The sequence below is a fragment of the Scyliorhinus torazame genome, chromosome 6, assembly GCF_047496885.1.
Source record: "Scyliorhinus torazame isolate Kashiwa2021f chromosome 6, sScyTor2.1, whole genome shotgun sequence".
Lineage (NCBI taxonomy): Eukaryota > Metazoa > Chordata > Chondrichthyes > Carcharhiniformes > Scyliorhinidae > Scyliorhinus > Scyliorhinus torazame.
In genome coordinates this window covers 21,544,253-21,560,169 of record NC_092712.1, presented here as the reverse complement: position 1 = coordinate 21,560,169, position 15,917 = coordinate 21,544,253, and the positions used below count along the sequence as shown (strand labels likewise).

At 47.9% G+C, this 15,917-nt stretch overlaps 1 protein-coding gene across 1 annotated transcript in view; it reads right to left on the bottom strand.

Annotated features, from left to right (window-relative positions):
* The window catches only part of LOC140425686 (uncharacterized), a 349,955-nt gene that overhangs the window by 229,590 nt on the left and 104,448 nt on the right, over positions 1 to 15,917 (bottom strand). The window contains exons 14-16 of the mRNA XM_072510182.1: positions 12,876 to 12,914; positions 10,649 to 10,687; positions 7,485 to 7,520 (exon numbers count right to left, since the gene is read on the bottom strand). Of these exons, the coding sequence (XP_072366283.1) occupies positions 7,485 to 7,520; positions 10,649 to 10,687; positions 12,876 to 12,914 (114 nt within the window). The remainder of the gene's footprint in view (positions 1 to 7,484; positions 7,521 to 10,648; positions 10,688 to 12,875; positions 12,915 to 15,917) is intronic.

Below are 15,917 nucleotides of genomic sequence, written 5' to 3'. Positions count from 1 at the left end.
AGCGGTCACCCAGATGGATGGTGGAAAGCGCTACCGTGGGCAGGTCTCAGACATTGTCAGACAATGTGGAGCACCAGAGTTCTTCGCGGAGCAAGTTGTCATCATCCTTCATCCCATGGATCAGATCCGGGGTTACTGCCGATCCAGGGCCCCACACCGCAGTGCGGCAGGTATGTATCATGGAGGGAGTTGCAGGCAGGGGGTGGCTGCAGGGGCGTGTGGGGAGGGGGGGAGTGACGGGCTGTAGGATTGGGATGCAGTTTCCGTGCCCCTGGCCAGTCCTCCCCGCCCCCCTCCAGTTGGTGAACCTGGAGGCGATCAGAGCGTCCCATCCGCATTTGTCCTGGCGCATACGTCGTGTGGCTTGGTCCCCATGTCCTGCCCATCCTCGCCCTCCCCATCCCCCGCATTCTGATCGGATGACGACTGGTTTTCCACCTCCTCCAACACGCCGCCCTCTGCTGCACGATACCGTTCTGTCACGGCAGCACGGTAGCACAGTGGTCAGCACAGTTGCTTCACAGCTCCAGGGTCCCAGGTTCGATTCCCGGCTGGGTCACTGTCTGTGCGGAGTCTGCACGTTCTCCCTGTGTCTGCGTGGGTTTCCTCCGGGTGCTCCGATTTCCTCCCACAAGCCAAAGATGTGCAGGTTAGGTGGATTCGCCATGCTAAATTGCCCTTAGTGTCCAAAAAGGTAAAGTGGGGTTACTGGGTTACAGGGAAACAGTGGGGGTATGGGCTTGGGTATGGTGCTCTTTCCAAGGACCGGTGCAGACTCGATGGGCCTAATGGCCTCCTTCTGCACTGTAAATTCTATGATATTGTGGAGGATGCAGTAGGCCACCACGATACGGGTGGCCCTCTCTGCATCATACTGGAGGGCCCCTCCAGAGCTGTCCAGGTACCGGAACCTCATCTTCAGGAGGCTGACACACCGCTCGATCCCGCTCCTGGTTGCTGTGTGGGCGTCTTTGTAGCGGGTCTCCGCGTCGGTATGTGGCCTCCTGATAGGCGTCATTAGCCACGACTGCAGTGGATAACCTCTGTCACCCAGAAGTGAACCTCGCAGCCGGGGGACATCTTGAACATGTCAGGGATCGTCGAGTGTGCCAGGGTGAAGGCGTCATGCACACTGCCTGGAGTATTGGGCACAGAGGTGAATAATGGGCAGCTGATGGTCACAGATCAGCTGCACGTTCATTGAGTGATCCCCTTTTGGTTTGTATAGAATGGACTGAATTTAGTGTCATGGGAGTGTCCCTTTAAGAAATTTTTGGGTCTTATCTCATGGCTTCAGTGATGTCATTGTGTTGGTGGAGCTGGACTGTGGCGCTGTGACTTTTACTTTAGTTTTGAGTTTTGGACTGGTTTGAACTGCACAGGCTGAAAGAAGTGCCTTTCTCTATCGTCTTTTTAAAAGTTGTTTCAAGATTGCTTGGTAAAGAGATAATTGCTTTTTGAAATGGGGAACAGACTATCAATAACAAGTCTTATACCAGTGAAAATGCCATGTGCTGGGCCACACCTTTGAAAAGGGGTTTCTGGTTTTACTTGTAATTTGATATTGAATTGGAACAGTTAAGGGGGAATTCATTAAGGGATATACATAGATTACTGTAGATGTGTGGGGTGTTTATGTTTGTAATTGATAAAAATTCTTGCTGTGTGTGTTTATGCAAATGTGAACTAAATTCTTAGAATAAAGCTTGTATTTTTGATTAAAATCCCCTAAGAAGTCTGTTGATTAACACCTGAAAGGCAGGCTCTTGTGCTCATCCCAACCAAATTCAACAAAGTTATAGGTCAGGAGAACACATAATGGAGTTTTCTAAACCCTGGCCCATAACATTAGCAAGTGCGCTCAGGGAGACATGCATCCCGTTGATCACTCCCTGAACTCAGGGCATCCTGGCGATGGTGGCAAACCTCGCCGCTCGGGCAGCCTGGTGGGATCGGTCCTCATTGAAATGGGTGTATTGAGCCGCCTGGGCATATAGGGCGTCCGTGACGGCACGGCTGCACCTGGGCACCGAGCTCTATGAGATCGCGGACAGGTCCCCACTCGGCGCCTGGATGTAGTCATCATCTTGTACGTTTAAATGCCTGACAATTTTGCGTTTCGCCCGTCCTGAAGGCCGCCTTGGAGAACGCTTGAAGCGGCCTTCAGGACGGGCGACAACGCAAAATTGCCGAGCAGAAACTTACAGCCAAGTTCCGCACACTTGAGTACAGCCCCAACTGGGACCTTGGATTCATGTCGCATTAAATTCATCCCCCACCATCTGGCCTGGGTTGCGAAATCCTACAAACTGTCCTGGCTTGAGACAAAGAACAAAGAACAAAGAAAAGTACAGCCCAGGAACAGGCCCTTCGGCCCTCCAAGCCCGTGCCGACCATGCTGCCCAGCTAAACTAAAATCTTCTACACTTCCGGGGTCCGTACCCCTCTCTTCCCATCCTATTCATGTATTTGTCAAGATGCCCCTTAAATGTCACTATTGTCCCTGCTTCCACCACCTCCTCCGGCAGCGAGTTCCAGGCACCCGCTACTCTCTGTGTAAAAAATTTGCCTCGTACATCTCCTCTAAACCTTGCCCCTCTCACCTTAAACCTATGCCCCCTAGTAATTGACCCCTCTACCCTGGGAAAAAGCCTCTGACTATCCACTCTGTCTATGCCCCTCATAATTTTGTAGACCTCTTTCAGGTCGCCCCTCAACCTCCGTTTACCAGGCAACATCCTGGTAAATCTCTTCTGCACCCTCTCTAAAGCCTTCACATCCTTCTGGTACTGTGGCGACCGGAATTGAACACTATACTCCAAGTGTGGCCTAACTAAGGTTCGATACAGCTGCAACATGACTTGCCAATTTTGATACTCAATGCCCCGGCCAATGAAGGCAGGCATGCCGTATGCCTTCTTGACTACTTTCTCCACCTGTGTTGCCCCTTTCAGTGACCTGTGGACCTGTACACCTAGATTTCTCTGACTGTCAATACTACTGAGGGTTCTACCATTCACTGTATATTCCCTACCTGCATTAGACCTTCCAAAATGCATTACCTCACATTTGTCCGGATTAAACTCCATTTGCCATCTCTCCGCCCAAGTATCCAAACGATCTAAATCCTGCTGTATCCTGACAGTCCACATCGCTATCCGCAATTTCACCAACCTTTGTGTCGTCTGAAAACTTACCAATCAGACCAGTTACATTTTCCTCCAAATCATTTATATATACTACAAAGACCAAAGGTCCCAGCACTGATCCCTGTGGAACACCACTGGTCACAGCAATTCGCACCTCTTTAACCTGGGGTTACCCCTATCTCTGGATCTAAAGACTTAATTACTTGCAAATGCTCGCATTCAAAGCATTATCTTGCGTCTTTGACTTTGTCGATATATATGTTTCTGGAACACACCTCTTCATTCACCTAAGGAAGGAGCAGTGCTCTGAAAGCTCGTGATTTGAAACAAACTTGTTGGACTTTAACCTGGTGTTGTAAGACTTCTTACCATCTACAAGGTGCACTGCAGTAACTCACCAATGTGCCTTAGACAGCAACTTACCAACCCACCACCACCATCATCTAGAAGGACAAGGGCAGCATATATCTGGGAACCCCACCAACTTGAGGTTCCACTCCAACTCACTCACCACCTTGACTTGGAAATATATGGCCGTTCCTTCACTATCGCTGGGGTAAGATCCTGAAACTCCCTCCCTAACAGCACAGTGGGTGTCCCTACACCTCAAGGACTGCAGCGGTTCAAGAAGGCAACTCACCACCAGCTACTGAAGGCAACTAGGAATGGGCAACAAATTGTGGGCCAACCAGTGATGCCCACATCCCGTACATGAAATTTAAAAAAAAATTAAAAAATTATTTGGCAGCCTCGGGAAACTAGTGCACTTTCAGAAGAATTATTTGCTAATTCACGTGTCGTGACTCCGGGGCCTGCGGGGCTGGGATTGACCACACACTAGCCCGGGGTGTTGTGAATGTAACTTGCCACTTTGTCAGCCCAAGCCTGGTCTTGTTGCATTTGCATGTGGGCTGCTTCAGTGTCTGAGGGGTTGCGAATGGTGCTGAACATTGTGCAGTCATCAGCGAACATCCCCTCCGTCAACACTTAAGTTTGAAGGAAGGTCAATGATGAAGCAGCTGAAGATGGTTGGGACGAGGGACACTACCCTCAGGAAGTCCTGCAATGATGTCCTGAGATGATTGACCTCCAAGCACCACAACCATCTTCCTTTGTGCTAGGTAAGATTCCAACCAGCTGAGGCCTTTCCCCAATTCCAATTAACCCCAGTTTCGCTAAGGCTCCTTGATACTCAATCAAATGCTTCCTTTTGTGAGAGAATCAAGAATTTGGGATTACTGTTTCAAAATAAGGGATCACATATTTTGGAAAGCGATGAGGAAAACCTTTCCTCTCAGAGGGTCATGAGACTTTAGAATTCTCTTCCTCACAAGGTGGTTGAGTTAGAGGCTGTCAATATTTTTAAGGCAGAGGTAAATAGATTCTTGATACATAAAGGAGTGAAAGGTGTAAACAAGAATAAATAATAATAATCATTTATTGTCACAAGTAGGCTTCAATTAAGTTACTGTGGAAAGCCCCTAGTCACCACATTCCGGAGCCTGTTCGGGGAGGCCGGTACGGGAATTGAACCTGCGCTGCTGGCATTGTTCTGCATTACAAGTCAGCTGTTTAGCCCACTGTGCTAAACCAGCCCCAGAAGGTGGATTGGAGTTTAAAATCAGATCAGCCATGACGTCATAGAATAGAATCCCTACAGAGCAGAAGGAGGCCATTTGGCCCATCGAGTCTGCGTTGACCATCTGAAGGAGCACTCTACCGAGACACTCTCTCCAACCAATCCCCTGATTATGGCCAGTCCACCTAACCTGCACATCTTAGGATTGTTGGAGGAAACCACAGCACCCGGAGGAAACGCACGTAGACATGGCGAGAACCTGCCAACTCCACACGGACAGTCGCCCAAGGTTGAAATTGAACCCAAGTCCCTCACGCAGTGAGGCAGCAGTGCTAACCACTATGCCGCCCACTTACTGAATGATGGGCAGGCTCAAAGGGCTGAGGGACCTACTAAATTCTAAATTCATATGTCAACTTCATACACACTTCCTGGCTCCTTGTGGGAATAATGGAGAAGTGGTGAAATGATTCCTTGGCTGATTATCAGCCTGCTGAACCACGTCAACAATAATCCATGGCCAACAAGTGCTGGTGAGGGACTTGAGCCAAGAACTTCTGGCCAATAAGCAGGAATGCTACCATTGCATCACAGGACCACCTTTGCCTAATGTGCAGCACTTGACTGCACCTCAAAGTGTTTAATTGATGTAAAGTGCTTTGGGAATGTTTTAATGCCATGAAAGGTGTCAAATACAGTGTGGAATGTTTTACTATGCTAAAGGTGGTATATAATATATATATCCAAGGTTAATTTTTAATGTTAAATATGTCACATTTGGTATTTTTAATAAAATCCATAGAGAAAATGTAAAGTTATAATTTAAAGCTCCTCAGCTACACTACTGGTCTTATCGGTGCTGAATTCCCAGTTTCTGGTATAGTTGTGGGCTGTAATGGTTTCATTGGGGAGCAGCCTGCTTTCATTTACTATTTAAACCCACAGATGAAACATGGTCTGTCTCCTTGGTGAGAAACCAGTTGCTTTGAGGAACCTTTGAGTTGGTGTGACAGAAGTGAGAATCTACAATGTATATTTAATCGGGGAGGCAGTGGATAGTGGTATTGTCATTGGACTAGTGATCCAGAGACCCAGGGTAAGGCTCTGGCAACCCTGGTTTGTCTCCCACCAGAGCGGATTGTGGAATTTAAATGCAATAAGTTCTAGAATTAAAATGAAACCATTGCAGATTGTCGTTAAAAACCCACCTGGTTCCCTAATGACCTTCAGCGAAGGAAATCTGCCATCCTTACCCGGTCTGGCCTACATGTGCTCCAGACCCTCAGAGGTTGACTCTTAAATGCCCTCAGGGATGGGCAATAAATGCTGGTCCAGCCAGCGAGCCCACATCTCCCGAACAAGAAAAATAAATGTTTCCAAAAACTGTGCAACTCAATCTTCTGGGCACGATTTGACAAGAAAAAAACAGAGTCCGTTCTGGGTGGATATGAAATGAAATGAAATGAAAATCGCTTATTGTCACAAGTAGGCTTCAAATGAAGTTACTGTGTAAAGCCCCTAGTCGCCACATTCCGGAGCCTGTTCGGGGTATGAAGGGGCCAGCAACTTCCCTGCTATTGAAAGGCAGTTTTTTATTTTTGGCCCCCGGCGAGGAATGTCTCACCGAGGCCGCACTTAGCCACATATCTAGAACTGAGAAGTTCGGCACGATCTCCTGATCCCCAACTCAAGCCCTGGAACCTCCCCACCCAATGCTTTAACTCACCCCCTAGGGGTTCCTTGAGCCCCCCACCGCACCCAATCACATAGCGACAGGGCACCTCTGGGCCTGATCCCTGGTGCGGGCAAAATGCCAGCTTGGTACTGCCAGCCTGGCACCAGGGCAGTGCCCCTATCAGCCTGCCAGTGTAATCTGGGCATCCTGGCAGTGCCAGGATGGCACCGGATGACACTGCCAGGGTGCCTAGGTGGAACTAGCAGTGTCAGGGTGCCAGGCTGGCCAGAGTCCAACCACCCTTGGACCTCCAGGGTGAGCGCTCACCTCCCCCCCCCCCACTCCCCCCCCTCCCCCACAAGTGCTGGTACCCCTATTCCCCATTTGTGTGGACCAGAACTAATCAGTGCTTGGCTGGGGTTTCCTCGGCAAGCGCCAATAGATGCCGGGTGGCCGTTTGATCCAGCATCAGCACGGCTAAGTGGGTTTTTAAACTCACTTAACCTTGCAAGACTGGCTTATGCCTCGTGCGATCTAGTAACTGCCATCGGGAATCCCGTGGGAGGCCTATCCTGGGATCTACCAGTCGTGTCCCGCTCCGATTCCAGCGGGACGCAGCAGGTAAATCACGTCCATATGTTCTGAGGTCAACTTGTTGCTTCACTACATCGGCAACTATCCAGCTAGTTATGCAATTCCTTAAGCAATTAATGGTCGATATGGCGTGGAGGAGTCGGAAGATGTTTCTGAATTTCTCTGGACAACCGACCTTTGGCATGATCTTCCATCGCATTGGCATGATCTTATATAATACTTTTCCGTGGAGGGCACAAACAAATTTTAATTGCAATTTTATTGCATTTGACTGCCTCATTGGCCAAATGCTATGTCTGTTGTGTTGTTAAGCTGTCCAGAAGAGAAAGTTTCCAAAATTCATGCTGAAGTGATGATAAATAATGCTTGCATTAAGGGAGCACTTTTAATCAAAGTAAACTATCTCAAAGAACAAAGATAATATGCAATTAATTATTTTGAAGGCTTTGAATCTTACAATCTTAGAAGCAAAAATTCCCAAACTTACTTTGATGAGTTATTTCTTCCTGTTTTGTCGATTGTACTGTTGACAGAGAATAACAGCATTTTGTTGATCAAACATTGCAAATAACAAATTGAAATGGTCGAAGATTGCCCTTGCAGAATGTATGCATAATAATGAAGCACAATCAAATATTCAGTCAACTGCTTTAGGACTCAGCTGCAGGAAAATGAGTTCCTAGTGTTGATTGCCATTTCCATTAGACCACTGTCTAATAGAAGACTTTCTCCTGCAATCTGCGAGAAGTGTTGTTGAACTATTTTTTCTTCTGGTAGTTAACATCTGAACAACAATTTTCTGAAACTGTGCTTGAGCACTCAACACATTCATCTGAGATATCTTCTTGTTACTTTATTAGAGGTGTTAGCCCACTTATTTTAAAAACATTAATGGGCGAGATTTACCGGCCGCATTGCGCTCGAAATGTAGCGGTCTTGCAGAACGTTGCGATGTGAAGGAAGGGATCACTTTTTAGCAAATACACAAGGTGAATTTTGATGGAATCAAGACAGGAGCTTGCAAAGACTGATTGGAGTAGCTTGTTTGAGGAAAAAGGGGCCTCCGGCAAGTGGGAGTCCTTTAAAAGTGAAATATGGTAGTGTTAGAGTGAAGGGCAAGGCTGGCAGAGTAGGGTGTCGCCGGTTGAGTGGGGTGGCCGGAGAGGGGGGGGGCGGCACCCACCCATAAGGCCAGCTTCACAAAATTTTTATTGCTGGTTAGAACCACGCCGGCGGGAAATCGGCCCATTCGGGCCGCAGAATCGCGGAGGCCCTGGAGAATCGGTCGTCGGGCTCCGTGATTTCATCATGTTGCGGGGGTCAGGAGAATCCGAAATCGCCGCTAAACCGGCGTCAAACCCGATTTCGCCGTCGGAGCTGATTCTCCAGGCCGATCACGTTTCTTGATTTTGGCGCGATGTCTCGGAGAATCCAGCCCAGGGTTTGATTAGGAATAGTCAGCATGGCTTCGTGCATGGGAAATCATGCCTTCCAAACTTGTTAGAGTTCTTTGATGAAGTGACCAGGAAGATTTTTTTAAAAAAAATTTAGAGTATCCAATTCATTTTTTCCAATTAAGGGGCAATTTAGCGTGGCCAATCCACCTAGCTTGCACATCTTTGGGTTGTGGGGGCGAAACCCACGCAAACACGGGGAGAATGTGCAAACTCCACATGGACAGTGACCCAGAGCCGGGATCGAACCTGGGACCTCGGCGCCGTGAGGCAACAGGGCTAACTCACTGCGCCACCGTGCTGCCCTGTGACCAGGAAGTTGGATGAGGGAAGGGCAGTAGACGCAGTCTGTATGGATTTGATTTCAGTAAGGTCTTTGATAAAGTTCCACATGGTAGGCTACTCTGGAAGCTTAGTTCACATGGAATCGAGGGAGAGCTGGCAAATTGGATATACAATTGGCTTGATGGTAGGAAGCAGAGGGTAATGGTGGAAGGATGCTTGTCGGACTGGATGTCTGTGACTAGTGTGCCTCAGGGGTCAGTGCTGGGCCTATTGCTGTTTGTTATCTATATCAACGATTTGGATCAGAATGTACAAGGCATGATCAGCAAGCTTGCAGGTGACACTAAAATAGTTGGTATTGTAGATAGTGAGGAAAGTTATCAAAAATGGCAGTAGGATCTTGATCAGCTGGGGAAGCGAGCCGTGAAGTGACAAATGGAGTTCATTACAGATAAGTGTGAGGTGTTTGCATTTTGGAAAGTCAAATCAAGGTAGGACTTACACGGTGAATGGTCGGACCTTAGGGAGTAACATGGAACAGAGGGACTTTGGCGTTCAGGTGCACAGTTCTCGAAAGGTGGAGTCACAGGTGGACAGGGCAGTGAAGAAGGCTTTTAGCATGCTGGCCTTCATCAGTCAGGGCATTGAGTGTAGAAGTTGGGAAGTTATGCTGCAGTTGTACAGGACGTGAGTGAGGCCACACCTGGAGTATTGTGTTCATGTTATTAAACTGGAGAGAGTGCAGAAGAGATTTACAAGGATGTTGTCAAGACTCTAGGGACTGAGTTACAGGGAGAGATTGGACAGACTAGGACCTTTTTGGAGCGTGGGAGACTGAAGGGTGATCTTACAGAGGTGTATAAGATCATGAGGCATGGATGGGGTGAATGCACTCAGTCTTTTTCCCAGGGTTGGGGAATCGAGAACGAGAGGGCTTGGGGTTAAGGTAAGTGCGGAAAGAATTAATGGGAACCTGAGGAGCAACCTTTTTACACAGAAGGTGGTACGTAAGTGGAATGAGCTGACGGAGGAAGTGTTTGAGGCAGGGACATTGACAATATTTAAAAGGCATGTGGACAGATACATGGATAGGAAAGGTTTAGAAGGATATGGGCCAAATGGAAGCAAATGGGGTAAGCTTAGATGGAGCTTTTTGGTTGGCATGGACCAGTTTGGGCTGAAGGGCCAGTCTCCATGCCGTAGATTCTATGAAACAATTATATCCTTAGGCCAGCTGATTTCTTTGCTCAAACAGCTGTAAGTAAACTATCCCGGTGTTTTGGAGCTTGACAGTACTTCTGCCAGGATATGTTGCTGACACAGTTTGTACACCTGCTTTATGCATTAATGCAGTAAACTGGGGGGGTCTTCAGTGGCAAATCTTATCGGGTTTCTATTAGATAGCAGCTACTATTCCCATCTTAATTACTCATATCACAAACAACAGTTGAAGCTCGAACAGTTGTTAATTTTAAATCGGAGATAGATAGATGTTTGCTCAGCAAAGATATTAAGAGATTTGGGACAACGGCAGGTATATAGAGTTAGGCCACAGATTAGCCATCATCTCATTAAATAGCAGGACAGGCTTGAGGAGCTGAATGGTTTACTCCTTCCTGTTCCCATGTTCCTGGTCGGGAAATAAGTCTGACACAACCTATGAACCATCTCCCTTTGCTTGAGGAAACCTCAGCACGGTTCAATTGAGGTGGAAACCCAGTGTAAACATTTCCCACCCAAACAACTGCCTGTAGCCTGAATTGCATCACAGATATAACTGAAAGAATTGGGGATTTTTGAGGCCAGCGGCTTTGAGTCGAATGTTGGAGCAATTCAGCTGACCTCAAGTTGCTCTGTTTTTCAAAAATAGTACAGATATCTTATAAAGTCACTTTTTCAATTTAGAACTTACATCTGTCGATGGCTGCATCATGTTGTCGCTGTTTCTGCACTATTTTAGGCAAATCAAATGTTGGGTTAGAATTTTGCACCTACCACAACAAAAATCAATCATGTAATTATATATGTAAAGATAAAAGCTATTGAAGAACGTTGCTGTTGGAGAATAAAAGCATTTAGCTGCTGGCTTATAAGAAGCTTCTCCCCACCAATCCTACAACTCCCCCACCACCCAACTCTGCACAACCCCTCCTCACAGCTTCTTTGCTACTCATAGTGTAGCCACCTAAATTGGCCAACTCCCGATTTAAAATGGCGAACGGCAAAGGCTGATGGGAAAGTCAGCCAACAAGAGAGAAACCAGCAGCTGCAGGTTTGCTGTGTATTTACCTCTGCAAAGGCCAGACAACATCGATACCAGCGGCCATCAGCATAACAAAGTAGCAGCCATCTGCATACTGCTGAGCAATCCCCAGGAACAATAAGTAACATTTTGGACACACAAAGCAAAGCCAGACTCTTCGGTGCCAGCAGGAGCCAATACAAAGGAGGTGAACGAGCACCTCAAGACCGCCCATCGATCAGGGAACCGCTCCAGTATTAGAGAAAATCGAACCAAGCAATTGGGACAAAGTCCAATCACTTGGGACCAGGTACAGGGTCCGCCCCGAAAGGCGGGAAGCTCCTGGGGACTATAAGAGTTAAGCCCCAAGTTCAAATTGCTCTCTTCTTCCTGCCCGGGTCACCCAGCAACACGAACCAACATTGACCGTGACCGGTGCAGTGATCGTCGACTGACGTAAGTCTTAATTCAACGCTCGCTACGGGATAGGCGCTCCTAGCTACCAATCAGTGCCAACTTCGAATCCCGCAGACTCAGAACCCGAACGAAAGGCCATTTGTTCCCCTGACCTGGTGGGCCAGTCCGAAGCTAAGTATTGGCCTGTTAGTTGTAGAAGTAGCTTAGAAGTAGAATTTGTGCATGAGTAGCGATTACTGTGTGTAATAAATGTGCTTTGATTTAAATCTTACTAAGCGGTGTATTGGGTTATTGATCATTACTCGGACTTGAACCTCGTGGCGGTATCATAAAGATACCTGGCGACTCGAGAGCAAAGGTAATAAAACAGAGCTATTGAACCAAGGTGAAAATTAGCAACATTTATCATAGCTTCAACAAATCTTTATTCTAAAAAATATACATATTCACTTATAAGGATCTTAGTTGCAGACAAAACATACATTCCAAATTATGTGAAAATTAGGTCTCTGGGATGAATTTTACAGACTCCTTCAACCCACAGTCTTCCTGTCCACCCCATCCCTTTGCCCATGTTATGGGGTCAGTAAAGAAATAAGAGATGAGAATGGGATCTCAGCCAAGACTCATTATGGTCGGCACGATGGTACAGTGGTTAGCACTGCTGCCTCACAGCTCCAGGGACCGGGTTCAATTCCAGCCTCGGGTGACTATCTGTGTGGAGTTTGCACTTTCTCCCCGTGGGTTTCCTCCGGGAGCTCCGGTTTCCTCCGACAGTCCAAAGATGTGCTGGTTAGGTGGATTGGCCAATGATAAATTGCCCTTAGTGTCAAAAGGTTGGGTGGGGTTGCTGGGTTATGGGGATGTGGTAGAGGTGTCGGCGTAAGTAGGGTGCTCTTTCAGGGGCCTCCTTCTGCACTGTAAATTCTATGATTCTATGTATTCTTGGCTGAGAGGCAGACTATCCTTTGCAGCAGCTGCATCAAAGGGAAAACATTGCTAAAGTGTCAACTTTTCATCTTTGATGTATTTCTCAATTGCTCAATGCTCATGTAAGACAAATATGTGTCAAGTGCCTGCAGTTTCTGTAGAAACAAGTTTTTTTAAGTTATCACATAAATTACTTTTTAAAGCTTTTTTATACATGACACTGTTTAGCTTCAATAGATTTATACACTAGGTGAATGGGCATAGAAGTACCAGAGGTCGATATGGAGGGTATTAGTAGCCCTGTGTTAATGGATAATCATAGGTTGGCATGGAAGGCACGAGGGGCAATGAGGGTTGATTGGAGAGACAGTAGTTGACATGAAGGGGATGAGGGGCCATTGGGGATGAGTGGAGGGGCATAGTAGGTTGGAATGATGTATGGACAGGAACTTTTAAACTCGTCTTTCAAAGGTTCCCTGCATTGCAAAGATGGTTCACAATTCTTGAGGCATTGCGAACCATGACACCTTCAAAGGCTGGTCTGACTTACAGTTTTTCAGAAGCGCGGTTTCTTCTTCCTTCAACTTTTCTGTTGAAACAAAATACAAAACGACATGGAAACTTTGAACATTTAAACAAATGCTAAGATTCAGGAATATCGATTCACCAATTGCAATAGTTTGCTTGCCAATTTTGGCAAGTTAATGGTTTAAAAGTCTACAACACCAAGAGTGGCTCAACTGTGACGACGAGGTGGAAAGAGATGGGCAAGGGCTAAATTCAAAAGCAGGGCCTCTAAAGTAGTAATCTCAGGATTACTCCCAGTGTCATGCCTCAGCGGGAGCAGAGTTAGGAGGATGGACAGGATGAATGCATGACCAGAGGGGTGGTGTAGGAGGATAGGTTTCAGATTGGACCTTTAAAGACTGGATGGGTCACACCCCAACAGGAACAGGACCAATATCCCTGCGGGGGTGTTTGCTGGTGTTATTGGGGAAGGTTTAAATTAGTATGGCAGGGGGATGGGTTCAGGAGTAGAGAGTTAGAGGAGATGGAAACTGGGTTAGAAACTAGGCAGAAAAAGTGAAAGCAAAAGAGGAAGGCCTGGGACTAAACGGCAATACATAACCAGCGGCTCTATGGTCCCTAGGGAAAAGTGGTCTAAAAACAAAATGAAAAGTTCTGCATCTCAACACATATAGCATAAAAATGAAGATAAATGAACTGACGCTACAAATAGAGTTAATTGGGCATGATCTGATGGCCATTACTGCAATATGGTTGCAAGGAGATCAAAGTTGGGAAATCAATATTCCGGGTTACTTGACTTTAAGGAAGGACAAGTGGAAGAGAAGGTGGTGGGGTAACTGCTAAAAAGAGAGGAAATAAGTACAGTTCTGAGGGATGATTAGGCTCAGAGGATGTGGAGTCAATTTAGGCGAAGTGACAAATACCAAAGGAAAAGTGAGTGCTGGGAGTATTGTGTAGGCCCCCGAAAAGTCACCACACTGTAGGAAACACTTCCGATCAAGAAATAATAAATACATGTAAAAAGAATACTGCATTAATAATGGGTGACTTTAATTTTCATATAGGTTGGCCTAATCAGATTGGAAATGGCTGCCAAGAGGTTAAATTCATCGAGTGCATTTGGGATGGTTTCTTGGAGCAATGTGTTAAGAAGCTGGGGCGTCATTCTCCGACCCCCCGCCGGGTCGGAGAATGGCCGTTGGCCGCCGTGAATCCCGCCCCCGCCCCCGCCGAAGTCTCCGCTCCCGGAGATTGGGCGGGGGCGGGAATCCGGCCGCGCCGGTTGGCGGGACCCCCCGCTGGATTCTCCGGCCCGGATGGGCCGAAGTCCCGCCCAGGAATTGCCTGTCCCGCCGGCGTAAATCAAACCTGGTATTTACCGGCGGGACTAGGCGGCGTGGGCGGGCTCCGGGGTCCTGGGGGGGGGCGCGGGGCGATCTGACCCCGGGGGGTGCCCCAACGGTGGCCTGGCCCGCGATCGGGGCCCACCGATCCGCGGGCGGGCCTGTGCCGTGGGGGCACTCTTTCCCTTCCGCCTCCGCCACGGTCTCCACCATGGCGGAGGCGGAAGTGACTCTCCCCACTGCGCATGCGCGGGAAACTGACAGCGGCCGCTGACGCTCCCGCGCATGCGCTGGGAAACTGACAGCGGCCGCTGACGCTCCCGCGCATGCGCCGCATTTCCGCGCCAGCTGGCGGGGCAACAAACGCCATTTCCGCCAGCTGGCGGGGCGGAAATCCCTCCGGCGTCGGCCTAGCCCCTCAATGTTGGGGCTAGGCCGCCAAAGATGCGGAGACTTCTGCACCTTTTTGCCGGCGCGATGCCCGTCTGATTTGCGCCGGCTTTGGCGCCAGTCGGCGGGCATCCCGCCGTTGGGGGAGAATTTCGCCCCTGATTCCGGATCAGGCTTATTTGGATCTAGTAATGTGTATTGAGGTAGGTTCAATAAATTATCTTAAGATTAAGGATCCCCAAGGAAGTTGTGATCACAATATCATAGAATTTAGCATTCAGATTGAGTGTGAGAAAATTGAGACTAAAATATCAGTGTTAAACGTAAAGAAAGGGAATTATAAAGATATGAGGATGGAATTGGTCAAAGTGGACTGGTCATACAGATTTGTGGTAAGACAATAGATGAGATAATTTATGACATCCAGCAAAAATATATCCAAATGAGGAGGAAAGATTCTAAGGGGAGGACGAACCTACCATGGATAACCAAAGAATAGGTAGATTGTCCGTGATCATGGTGTTGCGGGAATAGGCCTTGATGGAGTGCTCTTTTGGAGGGTTGGTGCAGACTTGATAGACTGCACTGTAGGGATTCCGTGGAAAGGGGGGTATTAGGTTGAAAGTGGAAACATATAAGACGGCAAAACTTAGTGGTAAATCGGAAGAATGCGATAGATATAGAATGCAGCAAAGGTGGACGAAAAAAATAATCAGGAAGGAGAAAATAAACAATGAGGACAAGTTAGCGAGAAACATAAAAACAGACAATGAGTTTTTAAAAAATACATTAACAGGAAGAGAGAAGTAAAAGAAAGCATTGTCTCCTTAGAGAATAAACCTGGGGAGATAATTATGGGGAACAAGGGAACTATTTTGCATTAGTCTTTATTGTAGAGGATACTACAAGCATCCCAGAAATATTAAAAAATACAGAGGAGGAATTAAATACAGCCACCATCACCAGAGAATTAGCTTTCGGCAAACTAATGGGGTTAAAGACTGACAAGTTCCCTGGACCTGATTGCAGCCAGGCTACGTGATTCTCCGCGCCCCCACGCCGGGCCGGAGAATCGCCGTAACCGCACCACGCTGCCCCGACGGAGGCGCGCGATTCCCCGAGGTGCAGAGAATCGGCGCCATTTGCGCCGGCGCACGGTGCCAATCGCGGGACGCTGTACGCCGCGGGGCCGCCAATTCTCCGGCCCAGATGGGCCGAGTGGCCACGCGGAAAAAGCAGAGTCCCGCCGGCGCCATCCACACCTGGTCGCTGCCGGTGGGAACTCTGCGCGAAGGGTTGGGGAGCGGCCTGTGGGGGGGGAGGGGGGT